General features: G+C 47.5%; 1 protein-coding gene across 1 annotated transcript in view; it reads right to left on the bottom strand.

The window, feature by feature from the left end:
• The window catches only part of SZT2 (seizure threshold 2 homolog (mouse)), a 141,358-nt gene that overhangs the window by 25,434 nt on the left and 102,903 nt on the right, over positions 1-13,021 (bottom strand). Inside the window, exons 60-69 of the mRNA XM_018561561.1 lie at positions 12,289-12,419; positions 12,009-12,191; positions 9,777-10,038; positions 7,943-8,022; positions 7,736-7,858; positions 6,961-7,163; positions 5,558-5,636; positions 5,247-5,327; positions 5,088-5,162; positions 3,313-3,372 (exon numbers count right to left, since the gene is read on the bottom strand). Of these exons, the coding sequence (XP_018417063.1) occupies positions 3,313-3,372; positions 5,088-5,162; positions 5,247-5,327; positions 5,558-5,636; positions 6,961-7,163; positions 7,736-7,858; positions 7,943-8,022; positions 9,777-10,038; positions 12,009-12,191; positions 12,289-12,419 (1,277 nt within the window). The remainder of the gene's footprint in view (positions 1-3,312; positions 3,373-5,087; positions 5,163-5,246; positions 5,328-5,557; positions 5,637-6,960; positions 7,164-7,735; positions 7,859-7,942; positions 8,023-9,776; positions 10,039-12,008; positions 12,192-12,288; positions 12,420-13,021) is intronic.

Raw genomic sequence — 13,021 nt, forward strand, 5'->3', positions numbered from 1 at the left:
TTTTTTTTTTATAATCATGGATGAATCCATTTATTTTCTCACGTGGAAAAGCTGCCAATCCTTCTCGGCAAAAAGCCTTCAGGTGTTATTGGTTGTCTAGCATGAACTTCATGGTTAAGATCCCCCAAAGTGTCCCAATGATGTTGAGGTCAGGAGAATGTGATGGCCTGCGAAGGAACCTCCAGTTTTTGTTGCTGCAGATGCTGAAGTGTCGACTTGGCCTTATGTTTGGGATCAGCGTCATGTTGAAAAGTCCAAAGGGGGTTATTCACTATTGAGCCGAAGGATACAGCTGTAGCTTCGGCTGATCCCTCGGCTCTCTTCGGCCGCCTCTGCCCTTTGGTTCAGTCGAACCGAAGGGCTGCTGTACGGGCTATTCACAATAGCCCGTACAACAGCCACAAATGACGGTTGGGCGGAGCCAGCCGTGATCTCACAGCTGGCTCCGCCCAGTTGTAATGACAGATCAGTGTCCCCAAATGACCTGGGGATGCTGATCTGTCATTAAACAATAACAACTGGGCGGAGTATTTAAGCATAATAAGCCCAGAGCTCTGAGCTTGTCAAAGTTCAGTCTAGTTCTGTCTGCACAAGCCGTTCTCTTGCCGTGTAGATCTTGTATCTTGCATCCTAGTCCTGCCTGGAATTCTGTACCGTCTTGTATCCTTCGTACTGTATTTGTCTTGAATCAGTTCCGGTCTTATTTCGTACTGCTGCCTTGATCCTGTATCGTAGTCTTGTCTTGTAGCTTGCTACCTGTTTCTGTCTCACCCTTTACCCTGTACCTGTCTTGAATCTTGTAACCTGCTTCTATATTGTATCTTGCTTTCTGCATCTTGCTACCAGTCAGTAGACATGTGCACTGCCAAAAAATGTGTTTAATTTCGTTTCGTTTTGATTCGGATTTGTGTTATTTCGTTTTTCGGGATTCGGCTGTGAAAGTCAATTCGGATTCGTACGAAATTCGTTAGCGGTAGTTCGTTCGAACGTTCGTTTCGTTTTCGTTTTGTTCATTCGTTTGCAGCAAAAGTGACATTTGAGGGGGAAATTTTTTTTCTCCTTCTCTAATGTCACTTTGCTCCAACGAACGAAACGAAAACGAAACGAACGAACTACCGCTAACGAATTTCGGAAATGGAAATTCGGATTCGTTTGCATTCGTTATATCTGTAATTCGGAATTCGGATACATCCGAATTTCCGAAAATTCGTCCTAATTTGGATTCGGAACGAAACGAATCGCACATGTCCACCAGTGAGTACTACTCCTTCGTTCCCGGGGGGCTTCCTGCATCATTTAGAGCCAGAGTGTATATATACACTGAGTGGCCAGATTATTATATACACTGAGTGGCCAGATTATTATATACACTGAGTGGCCGGATTATTATATACACATCACCACTAATAGAAAACACAAAGAGAGGGGCGCCTTTCCTATTTCTTTGTGTTTTCTTGTAGATGTCTCAAGTCACCCTGATTGTATTGGGGCCGTATCCTGCACTTATGCTCTGTATGTTTCCCTTATGAGGGTTAAGGGATGACTGCTTCTGGCGCTTCCGGACACCAATTTTTTTAACTCACCTCTACTATACACTCTAAACCCCTGGTTCTCAACTGGTGGGTCGTGACCCTGTGTTTAGTGGGTCGCCGCATGCCTTCCACTTTTCTAGGTGAGAGGCTCCTCTGCCTACCCCTAGCGCAGCACTGTCAGTTCTCGCTCCAAGCAGCCATTCAAAATATGCTGCCCGGTGCTGGATGTCAGCTTGAGGTGGGCTGGGGCTATGGCCACGAGGGAGCTCCATCCATATGTGCATTGCTTACAGCTCCCTCACGTGCCCTATAGAGGTGCCTGGACCAGAGTGACGTCACATTCTGGCTCCCGGCACCTCTACAGGGCACGCAAGGGAGCTGTACAAGCAATGTACATATGGATGGAGCTCCGTCACAGCACAGCAGCCCACACGGGACCCCAGCCTGCGGATCCACTCCACTTCTCGTAAGGTAGAGGGAATGGGTGGATCTTAAAAAATTATTTTTTAAATTAAATATTTTTTGGAGTGTGGATGTGTGTGTGAGAATGTCTATGAGTGTGTCAGGTTTTGTCTGTGGTTGTGTATGTATGTCAGTGTTTTTGAGGGCTCGTTCACACTAGTCCCATGCGATTAACGCACTGTACAATGCAATTGCACCTATCATGCGTTCTGGTGTGGGAGGTGCATTGGGGTGCCATTCATTTGACACACCACCCAAATACAGCTCATACACCCGCACTGGAACGCGCGGTACCCTAATTCCATTGCAGTGCGAATTGGGTCGCCACTTAATGACCAAGGACAAAGGTCCTGAGGTTACACAGGTTGAGAACCACTGCTCTAAACTAAAGTGTCTGCATCTGGTCCTGAAAACATTAAAATTTCTACCAAGGGTGTGTAAACTTATGAGCACAACTGTACAATGTAAACATAACAGACAGGCAGCATATAATACAACTTAAGAAAGGTGAACTTCAACTTACCAAGTCAGTGACATTCTACCTAGGCAGGGGAAGGTGACGAAATCTTATGTGTGCAGCAGAAATCACCATCACCAATACACAACAACGTTTAAGGGGAGCTGGGATATTGTTGCCAAAAACTAAACCATGTGCAAAGCTGTCACCAGATCACATGCCAAAGACAATGACGATTCTATTCTCCTGATCCTTTTCACCAAGCGGGGGGGGGAGGGGGGCACTCTCATTCTAGATATGTCAGCGCTTGCCAACTGTGACAATTTCTGAGAATTTCCCATCACCAACACCTGAACGCAATGCGCTAAGCCCGGCACCAACACATGAAGCTTATACCCAAACGGGGGCCTATCATTTCAGCTCGGTATTACCACCCCCATCGTCACCTCCGGAGGGGAGTTATTCAGTGCGGTGCTGATGCAGAGAATCTGGTTTTCGTTTTTATGAAAACCGTCTGACGTTCCCCACTGAGCCATAAACAGAATGGGTAATGTGACATTGCGGAAAGGATCACAGACAGCGACAGGACTGAGGCGCTCATGAAAAGAGACAGGAGAACAGAACTGACGGCGTGCATTGCACACACCGCACAGGATTACGAGAGCCGCTGACACATATTTAGAAATTACAAAAGTGTGAGAAGAGGAAAGGATGACAATTTGTTCAGCATCACACAAGAGGCACCAAAACAGAGGCTATTATTTCATGACAAACAAGGACAGAAGGCGGGACACCAGGAGTGCGGACAGCGCCAAGTGCAGGAGGCCCGAGAGCGAGGGAGGGAGAGATGGGGGGACATACCGCAGACTCGGAGGCACTTTCTGGGGTATTCCTGCAATGGGTTCGCATGGAGAGGACACCCTGATAAGAGAGGACATGACACTTGTACACAAACAGGAAGAGAACGCACAGACAAGATGGTCGCTTAACCAAACACGGACAGCTCTCTTACATAGCTCGGGCAGACATTGGACTCTCAGCGGCATGGGGGGTGAAGGAGAAGCCGTCTTGCAACAGATCACACAACAAGTTGGTTATTACAAATTAGAATTGGTTTCGGCTCTGCCGTGTAAAGCATTATTCTCACTACAAGGACAGTCTGGCAGTCCACAGATATATACACAGGCTTTCCCAATAAGGCAAAACGCAATATGCAAAGTGCAGGGGCCTATAATAATAATCCAAAAACTATCTGACTGCTACATAGTAAAATCTGGCTGCTATGGGGTGCTGCGATTTATAGTTCCTCATTACTCTTTAAAAATATATTACTGAAAACCACCAACAGACAAGACAAGGGCAGCTGCAAGAATTCAGGAACAAACATAACACTTCCATTTTCAGAGGCTCGGGGGGCAAATATAATGTCTATGAGAAGCCTATCCATTCACTAGAGATCAGCGACATCACTAATGACATATCTATTCCCTAGGGACCTGTGACATGATTTACACATTTAGTGCAGGAAAATTGGGTCACACACATGTGAAGAATTTATGAATCACAGACATGCAATATGTACCTGTAAGTCCATTCACTAGAGACCGGTGACATCACTGAGAATGCAGCCAATCCAATCACTAGAGACCGGTGACATCACTGAGAATGCAGCCAATCCATTCACTAGAGACCGGTGACATCACTGAGAATGCAGCCAATCCAATCACTAGAGACCAGTGACATCACTGAGAATGCAGCCTATCCATTCACTAGAGACCAGTGACATCACTGAGAATGCAGCCAATCCAATCACTAGAGACCGGTGACATCACTGAGAATGCAGCCAATCCAATCACTAGAGACCGGTGACATCACTGAGAATGCAGCCAATCCAATCACTAGAGACCAGTGACATCACTGAGCATGCAGCCAATCCAATCACTAGAGACCAGTGACATCACTGAGAATGCAGCCTATCCATTCACTAGAGACCAGTGACATCACTGAGAATGCAGCCAATCCAATCACTAGAGTCCAGTGACATCACTGAGATTGCAGCCTATTCAATCACTAGAGACCGGTGACATCACAGAGAATGCAGCCAATCCAATCACTAGAGATCGGTGACATCACTGAGAATGCAGCCTATCCATTCACTAGAGTCTGGTGACATCACCGAGCATGCAGCCTATCCAATCACAAGAGACCAGTGACATCACTGAGAATGCAGCCAATCCAATCACTAGAGACCGGTGACATCACTGAGATTGCAGCCTATCCATTCACTAGAGACCGGTGACATCACAGAAAATGCAGCCCATCCATTCACTAGAGACCAGTGACATCACTGAGAAGAAGCCTATCCGATCACCAGAGACCGGTGACATCACTGAGAATGCAGCCTATCCATTCACTAGAGACCAGTTACATCACTGAGAATGCAGCCTATCCATTCACTAGAGACCGGTGACATCACTGAGCATGCAGCCTATCCCTTCACTAGACACCGGTGACATCATGCATGACCTAGATTGTTCATTCACTAGGAACCGGTGACACGACTGCCAAATTTAGTGCAGAAAAATGAGGTCACACACATATGGAGAATGTATGATTCACAGACATGCAGTAGGTACCTGTGAGTTAACAGACTGGCCCATCGGTATGCGTGAACATTCAAGAGCATACTGCTTCACACAGAAATAGCATCCCTATGGAAGAAAGGCACAGATCAGAATCCAGAGAGCCAAAATCCGTTCATCTCTCACCATTACCTGTCCGTTCCTGCTACCAACCTGGAAGGAGAGTTCCATCAGTACAATGCCTCCCGGCAGCGCCCTCTGCAGGTGGTAAATGGTCACTGTAGGAGCTGTACTCTGCAATGCAAACACATTTTGCACTATATATTATTTATTGCCTCTAAATATCTGAACATAAATGTTATGTCCAAGATCAGGCACCACGGGGGCAAGCAAGGAGCATTTCCAAAAGTGGTGTTCTGTAATAGCAGCCTACATATACAGGTTCCCTTCAATACGTAGCTTTAATATCTGTAGCAGGCAGCTTAACAATCTTTCTTCTGGACATCTCACCACTCAGGACTTACCTTAGGACTGCCCTCGCTTTTTGGTTTGGACGTTCTGTTCTCTGGAGCCAGTGAGGCCACCGCTCTGATCCGCGCTATGCTGTGAACACAAAGATTAAAAGATCGCAGTTTCCTTCATGCTTTCATTTTGTTTTATTGCAGTTATACACTGAGTGGCCGGATTATTATATACACTGAGTGGCCAGATTATTATATACACCGAGTGGCCGGATTATTATATACACTGAGTGGCCGGATTATTATATACACCGAGTGGCGCTGAAGTTGCTAGAGGGCCAGACCATTATAAATAGGGAAGCAGGTTGGTTACCACGACAGTAGAAGTGATTTGTTTCTGAAGATACGGGGAAACAACGCGATGTAACAGCCTTTGAACGCGGGATGATTGTTGGCGCTCGGAGCCATGGAGCGAGTATCAGCAAAACAGCAGAATTCGTTACATGTTCAAGAGGGGCTCATTGTTAAAGTGTTTAAAGACCGGACTGTCAGCCGAAAATCTGGGTCTGAACGTGCGAATTGTGGCCGTCAGCGACTAGTCAATGTTAGGGCAGAATGGGGGAGGGGCAAGACTGGTACAAGACAACAGAAGGGCAACAGTGCCGTGTCAGATTCCTCGCATCACCTTTCATCATCTCGTGGAGTCACGAGGCGGCCCAACCAAGTACTGATGGGGTGGTCATAATAATCTGGCCACTCAGTGTATAGTTGATCTAAAAGACTCTGTCACCATCCATTGGATAATATTAAGCCCATGTAAATGTATGCACAGAGTGATAACCCTAAGCCATGTTTTGGGAAACTGACTTCCTCCACTCGGCCTGCAAACAAATTGCTTTTTGGAATCACCTCTAGGACACAGATACAGCCGCTCTTCCTTACTGCCCTGACCTCATGCCTCACGACTCTTTCACAGCTCATACAAGGAGTATGGGTGACCGTGTTTTTATCCATGTGTTTGATTTATGATGAAGTCTCCTGCCTAAGATCCTGCCCATATACAATGATAACCGGTGACGTTCAACCTCCCATGTAAACCACGATGCCACTGCTTTTTGCCCCAGAGGGAGAGTCCATTGAGGGAGCACATATCATTGGGTGACAATGCTGTCATTGCATACAGGTCATGGAAAAGCAGTGTTGTCACCCGATTACTGAAAGTGCTTGGGGTCAGTGCTTGAGATAACTTTGGAGAGAAATTAGATCACCAAAAAAAAGAGAGAGACTGGCCAAGGGTAAGACACTGATTGTGTGGCAAGGTATTTGTTTGTGATGACGGCATACATTCACTTTAATCACATTGCAAGGGCTGGTGACAGGGTCTCTTTAACCCCAATGCATAGTGTGTTAAATATTATCAAAATTAGAAGAACCCTCTTACCCCAAGACACAGAACCAACATTTACCTGCGGGCCGGAGAAGCGGGCCGTAGCTGTACTAGGATGAACCCCGTACTCTGCAGGTACTGGATGTATTGCTGCATGAACGCTGTGCACAGTTCCTGGAGCCAGGGCTCATCCTTCGCTTTGCTGGGCGGCATGTCTGCGGAATCGCAACTGTGACTGCGGTCTCTGCCTGACGTCCCCGAGTCATTGGACCGGTGCCGTTTCTGGGAAAATGAATTGTGTTACGTTTTATAATTTACCTCCTAAATTCTGTCACATTAAGTTTTGGTTCCCAGAAGCAAAATCATCCTTTTTGAGGAACGAAGGACAGCGTAAGAGTCAGTGACAATTGGCTTTTGTTCCCTCCCACTAATGTGATTGCAAAAGCAGCGTGCAGAAGATTAAATGCAGGTCAGAAGGAGATGAACTGCATGTCAAACGCACCTGTCAATTTACTAACTGAAGTATGTCAATACTGACTCTAAAGTACGTGGGTCTAAATGTGCAGCTTTCAGTGCATCTGCGGAGGGGCAGGGTGGGTTAAGTTAAGCCAGGGTAGGGGGCAAAAAGGATAATTGCACTTTGTCTATAGGTGCACTTATCCTTTAATATGAACCCATGAGTCACTGAATCTGTGCTGGAAATGTGTAACTGTTGCTCTACATTTATAATATATCTTACTTTTCAATTCAGAAAGTAGTGTATACATATGAATCTGTGGCTGCCTATGTGTTGCAGATCTATAAAGTCCCAGCATGCGGGGCTATGTTGTTGACCTATCATGTGACCAGCATACCTTCCCTTCGCTCCTGCCCTGGTCGTTCTGAACCTGCACCTGGAAAGACGGGTCGAACAACAGCGGGGTGGCGCAATAATGAACCATCCGGGCAGACTGCTTCAGTGTGTCTAAATCTGCCGCCTGCGGAGGAGAAAAGAAACACCTCAAAAGAAAGCCAGGACCAAAAAGCGGAACTGAGGTCTTTGCTGATAAAGAGGGACTTACACTGATTGGCATATTCGACTGCGCTGACCTCTGCTGCCACGTCACAAAGAGGTTCTCAATCTTCAGCTGTTTCTCCACTTCTGAAATACAAATGGGAATGTTAAAGGTGAACTCCAGCCTTTCCTTTTTTTCCCCCTCTACACTTACAGCATGTCCCCTCCCGTGTTGAATCTGATTACTATTGATTCCTGCAAACGTGCATCTCCACAATACAACCCCTTAAGCTGCAGCCGGTATCTTGAGCTTGCCTTCGTTTCCTCAATCTACAAGTGTCCCATTGCACTCCAGACCGGAATCCCTTAGTAATATGATAGAAGGGGGCTGGGTGAGAAGCAGATTTTCTGTTTGCCTGATGAAGGGACCACTGGGTTCTGAAATGTCGCTTGGAAAGGTTATACCACCTTAGTCAATAAAGAGATTGACTGGGCATCACGTTGGAGTGCGAGTGACGTTTTGCTGGTTCTATGTGATTTGCAGAGGCATCTGCTGTCACTGCTGCACCCACCCTGTTATTGGGATTTTTTCCGGTCAGGAGTGCGATGGGACATATGGAATTCTGGGTGAGAAGCAGAAGGCGCTGCACAGATCCAAGTATAAAGAAGTAATCGCCCGCACACCAAAGTCTCTTGCGTTAATCCGTCCTTTTATTGACATCAGATACATATGGCATCACAAGCATAAAGCAACGTTTCGGAACCTAACATGGTCCCTTCATCAGGCAAAAAGCAAAGTGACTGCCTGATGAAGGGTTGCTTTATGCTTGTGATGCCATATGTATCTGATGTCAATAAAAGGACGGATTGATGCATGGGACCTCGATGTGCGGGCGATGAATTCTTTATGTCTCCCATCCTGTCTCATCAATCTCTTCTTCTCCTGAACCATACTGTTGGTAGCCCTTGACTTACATCTATAAGCTTTCTCTGCCACCAATCATTGGGCGTGATCTTTAGGGCTGACATCAGTCACTGAACTGCTGTTCCCAAGCATTATATGCAAGAAAACATAATCAGCATCCCTTTAGATGTAAATCTGTGCTGGCAGCTGAGTGTTGTAGGCATTGGCTGTGCAATCTGTACCAGAAACATGTCTGATAGAGTGCAATCAGGCAACTGAACAAGAGATTGCACAGCCAATGCCTGCGGGGCCCTGTGGCCAGCAAAGAAGCCGGGTATATGTTCTTTCATTTAATGCTTGGGGCAGGTTGCTGAGACCCCTGCCAGCTCCTTCCAGAAATCTAGATCTTACTTTGGAGCAAACACAAACAGACAAGTCTGGTGAGGACATCACTAGTATTTCTTGAAACTAAATGATTTGATTGCAACTTTTTAACTTTGACTATTTTATATGAAAATGTCCCAGCACCCTGATTCAGTACTCCTCTCAGCCCTGATGCAAGCAGTGAGCTGGCTCCTGGGAAGAGTATGCAAATATCAATATGCCTTGCTAAGTGGATGTCTGTGTGGGTGAGTGGGCAATCCTAGGCAGGTTGCATTTGTATGCAGACCATCCTAGGCAACAGCCACATGTAATGTGGAGTCTCCATGATTGCAAAAACTGAATTCCAATGAATGAAAGGGGCGGGCCAGGGACTGGGAAGGGCAAGAAAAAGCTAGATGTTGCTGGAGGTCCTCCAGCCAAGAAATTAGGTGGGCTTTATCTAACCTGCTGTGAAGCCCACAGTTTGCAGTGAAATTAGAGTAAAAGTGAAGGCAAGGCTGGAATAATCCCATCTGTGTGGTACCACTACAGTGCTAATCTTGTGCCCCGGCCATATAAACTAGGTGGTAGTGTTAATAACAAATGCTTGCTGATTATTTTGATCTCTCCTGACCTCTTCTCTCTGTGCTCTTAATCTCCAGGAACTGGGCTCCATGGCGGGATACAGTGTCCAGCTCAGAGGAAAGATGCATGGGCTTCACAGGCATGACGTCCCGGAGAACCTCGTCGAATGGCACAATGTCCGGAGGGTAGTGTAAGGACGGGAGGCCGCGGCCTGAGGTTCCCAGACGAGTCTGTTCCTTGTATGGTGGAGGAGTGGGGCTTCGGATAAGGACATCTACCTCCAAGGTGGAATTGAGGAAGGGGTTGGGATCCTAATTAAAAAACACAAAGAAAATACATATATAAGTAGACAAGACTAAGCTGTTATAGAATTACACCCCAGAGACTGCAACCATTTGCTGTGCGACATCCTTTCAGGTCTCACTGCACAAGTAGGGTACCTGCTACCTATAGAAGTGGGGTACCTGCTACCTATAGAATACATTTAGTGCAACAATAATCCAAAGGTCTCTAGTTCCCCCAGGGAAGAAAGCAAACTTTAATACTTACCACTGAATCGCAACACTCAAGGGCCTGTGCAAAGATAAGGAAGAAAAAAGTCTAAAGCCACGACCATTGCAATTTCCTCCTCATTGGCCTACTTCTACAAGGGCTATTCCTCCCTTTAGTCCATCATGAATGCTGCCAACAGACTCATCAACCTTACCAACCGCTCAATGTCCTCCACTTCTTTCTGCTAGTCCCTTCAATGACTTCCATCCGTGTCTGCCAATTCCTCCACCGGCTTCTGCTCACCCACAAATACAATTCGAAATACTAACAAAACGTACTAAGCCAAACCCGACTCTGCCCCGAGCTACATCACCAACCTCATCTCAGAATCTCACCCAAACTGTCCTCTTCACTCCTGCCAAGACCTCCTACTCTGCAACTCCCTCATTATCTCCTCCCATACTTGCCTCCAGGACTTCTCTAAAGCCACTTCCATCCTCTGGAACACCATAACCCAATATGTCAGACATTTCTTACTTTGCCCAGCGATCCCTTCCCGAAAACATCACCGCTCTCTGCTTCAGCAATCCTCTCGAGAGCCCTAAGCCCTGATGCAAGCAGTCTGGATGAGTGAGCTTTCCTAGGCAGGCTGAATCTGCATGCAGACCGCCCTACGTAACACCCACACGTGATGCTGAACCACCACGATTAAGAGAAATAAAATCCAATCAATGAAATGGCAAGTTAGGGACAGTCAAGCTGGGGAAGAAAGGATTAGGTCAGGGGTGGGGAACTACACGTTCCACGAGGCATTGCAAGACAAAGTTACAGGCATGACTCGCAGAGGCATGTTGGGATTTGTATTTAAATCCCACTTGGGGGGGGGCGGAGTCGCTCAACCCTGGACTAGGTGATGCTAGATGATGCTGGTCATCCTCCAGCCAGGAAGGTGGGCACTGTCTGACTTGCTGCAGCTTCTAATGCTGTACTTCTCAACTGGTGGGTTTGCGAACCAAAAGTGGGGTGCAACTCAATGTTCTGTGGGTTGCCGCATGGCTTCCACTGTGCCAGATGAGAGGCTCCTCAGCCACCCCCTAGCACTGTCAGTTCTCGTGCCGAACACCGATTCAAATTTGATGCCCGACGCTGAGTGTCAGATTGAGGTGGCGTGGGTTGGGGGTATGGCCGCGAAGGAGCATACTGACATCATATTCTGGCTCCTGGCACCTCTATATGGCTAGCAAGGGAGCTGTATAAACAATGCACATATGGATGGAGCTCCGTGACAGCACAGCAGCCCACACTGGACCCCAGTCCGAGGATCCACTCCAGTTCTCGTAAGGTAGGGAGACTGGGTGGATCTTAATGGCACCCCAAACGCACCTTCCGCCCACAGTTCGATCACCCGCACCATTGATCAAACCGGTCCCTATGCGTGCCCTGTAGTGGTAACATAATGCCGTGCGTTCCAGTGGGGTGCAACTTAATGACCAAAGGACAAATGTGGGTCCTGAGATTACACAGGTTCAGAACCTCTGTTCTGATGCACATTGTGAGAAGCTCCCAGTGTGCAGTGAAATCAGAGGAAGCCATTTCAGTCCAGGAGAGGAGCCGCTACAACTGTGCGAGACTGAAGGGAAGGCCGGAGTTCAGCTTGATGTTAAGACTAAAGGCTCGGGAGAGCAAATGGTTAAGTGTGAGTGGTATCCTAAGGGTTAGGTTAACGTTAGGGGTCAGGATGTACGAGGACACTTCATTTCTAAACATCATATGAACATAACGCCTTTACCTGTTTGTTGTCCTCGTGCCACGGAGTGTCTGTGAAGCAGTAGTGATGGAACAGTCCCATCTTCTGATTCAGGAGACAGTGCACAACGTGTGCCCGCGCATTCTGCCACTGGATCAAACGCACCAGAGAGCGGCTGAGAGATGCCCCCAAATCTGGCGACCAATTGTACGTGTACAGGGTGAGCTGCGGGGACAGGAAACTCCGGGGATTAGATGGAAAGCCTTCAAAGCAGAGGCCGCTCAAGGCTGATCCCTATCACAGCATAGAATGTTACACTCACCTTCTTGTCTTGTATTTCGATTAACAGAAATCTTTGTCGGGGGACCAAACCACGGACTGATGTGGACAGATCCAGAGGTCTCTCTGCTGAACCGAGCTCCATGGCTTCAAACCGCTGGGAACCTTTTTGAGCTGCAAGTACAAAATGTATGTCTATGTAAACAGAGGTGCATTGGGTCTTGTCTCCGCCCCCTCCTGTAATAAAGACCGCTCACTGATGCGCTCTCTCCTTGTTCAGGGTGACCGGTCTCGTCTCCGCCTGTAATAAAGACCGGTCACTGTTGCTCTCTCTCCTTGTGCAGGGCGACTGGTCTTGTCTCCGCCCCCTCCTGTAATAAAGACCGCTCACTGATGCGCTCTCTCCTTGTTCAGGGTGACCGGTCTCGTCTCCGCCTGTAATAAAGACCGGTCACTGTTGCTCTCTCTCCTTGTGCAGGGCGACTGGTCTTGTCTCCGCCCCCTCCTGTAATAACGACCGGTCACTGCTGCTCTCTCTCCTTGTGCAGGCTGACTGGTCTTGTCTCCACCCCTTGCTGTAGTTTTCTGCAAAAAATGTGGCCTGCTGGGCCCCTCCCACAGCTCTGCTCTCTGCAAAGACTATGTACAGCCTGTGCAGAGAGCACACCTATGTACAGAAAGGTAATATATATTGGTCTTGGCTCTGTCCCTTGCTGAAGTTTTCTGCAGAAAGCTCAAAGTAGAACTTTCTGGGTTCTACTCCCCCCCCCCCCCCC

Source organism: Nanorana parkeri, unplaced genomic scaffold (genome assembly GCF_000935625.1).
Source record: "Nanorana parkeri isolate BGI_ZX_2015 unplaced genomic scaffold, ASM93562v1 scaffold530, whole genome shotgun sequence".
NCBI classification, from domain to species: domain Eukaryota; kingdom Metazoa; phylum Chordata; class Amphibia; order Anura; family Dicroglossidae; genus Nanorana; species Nanorana parkeri.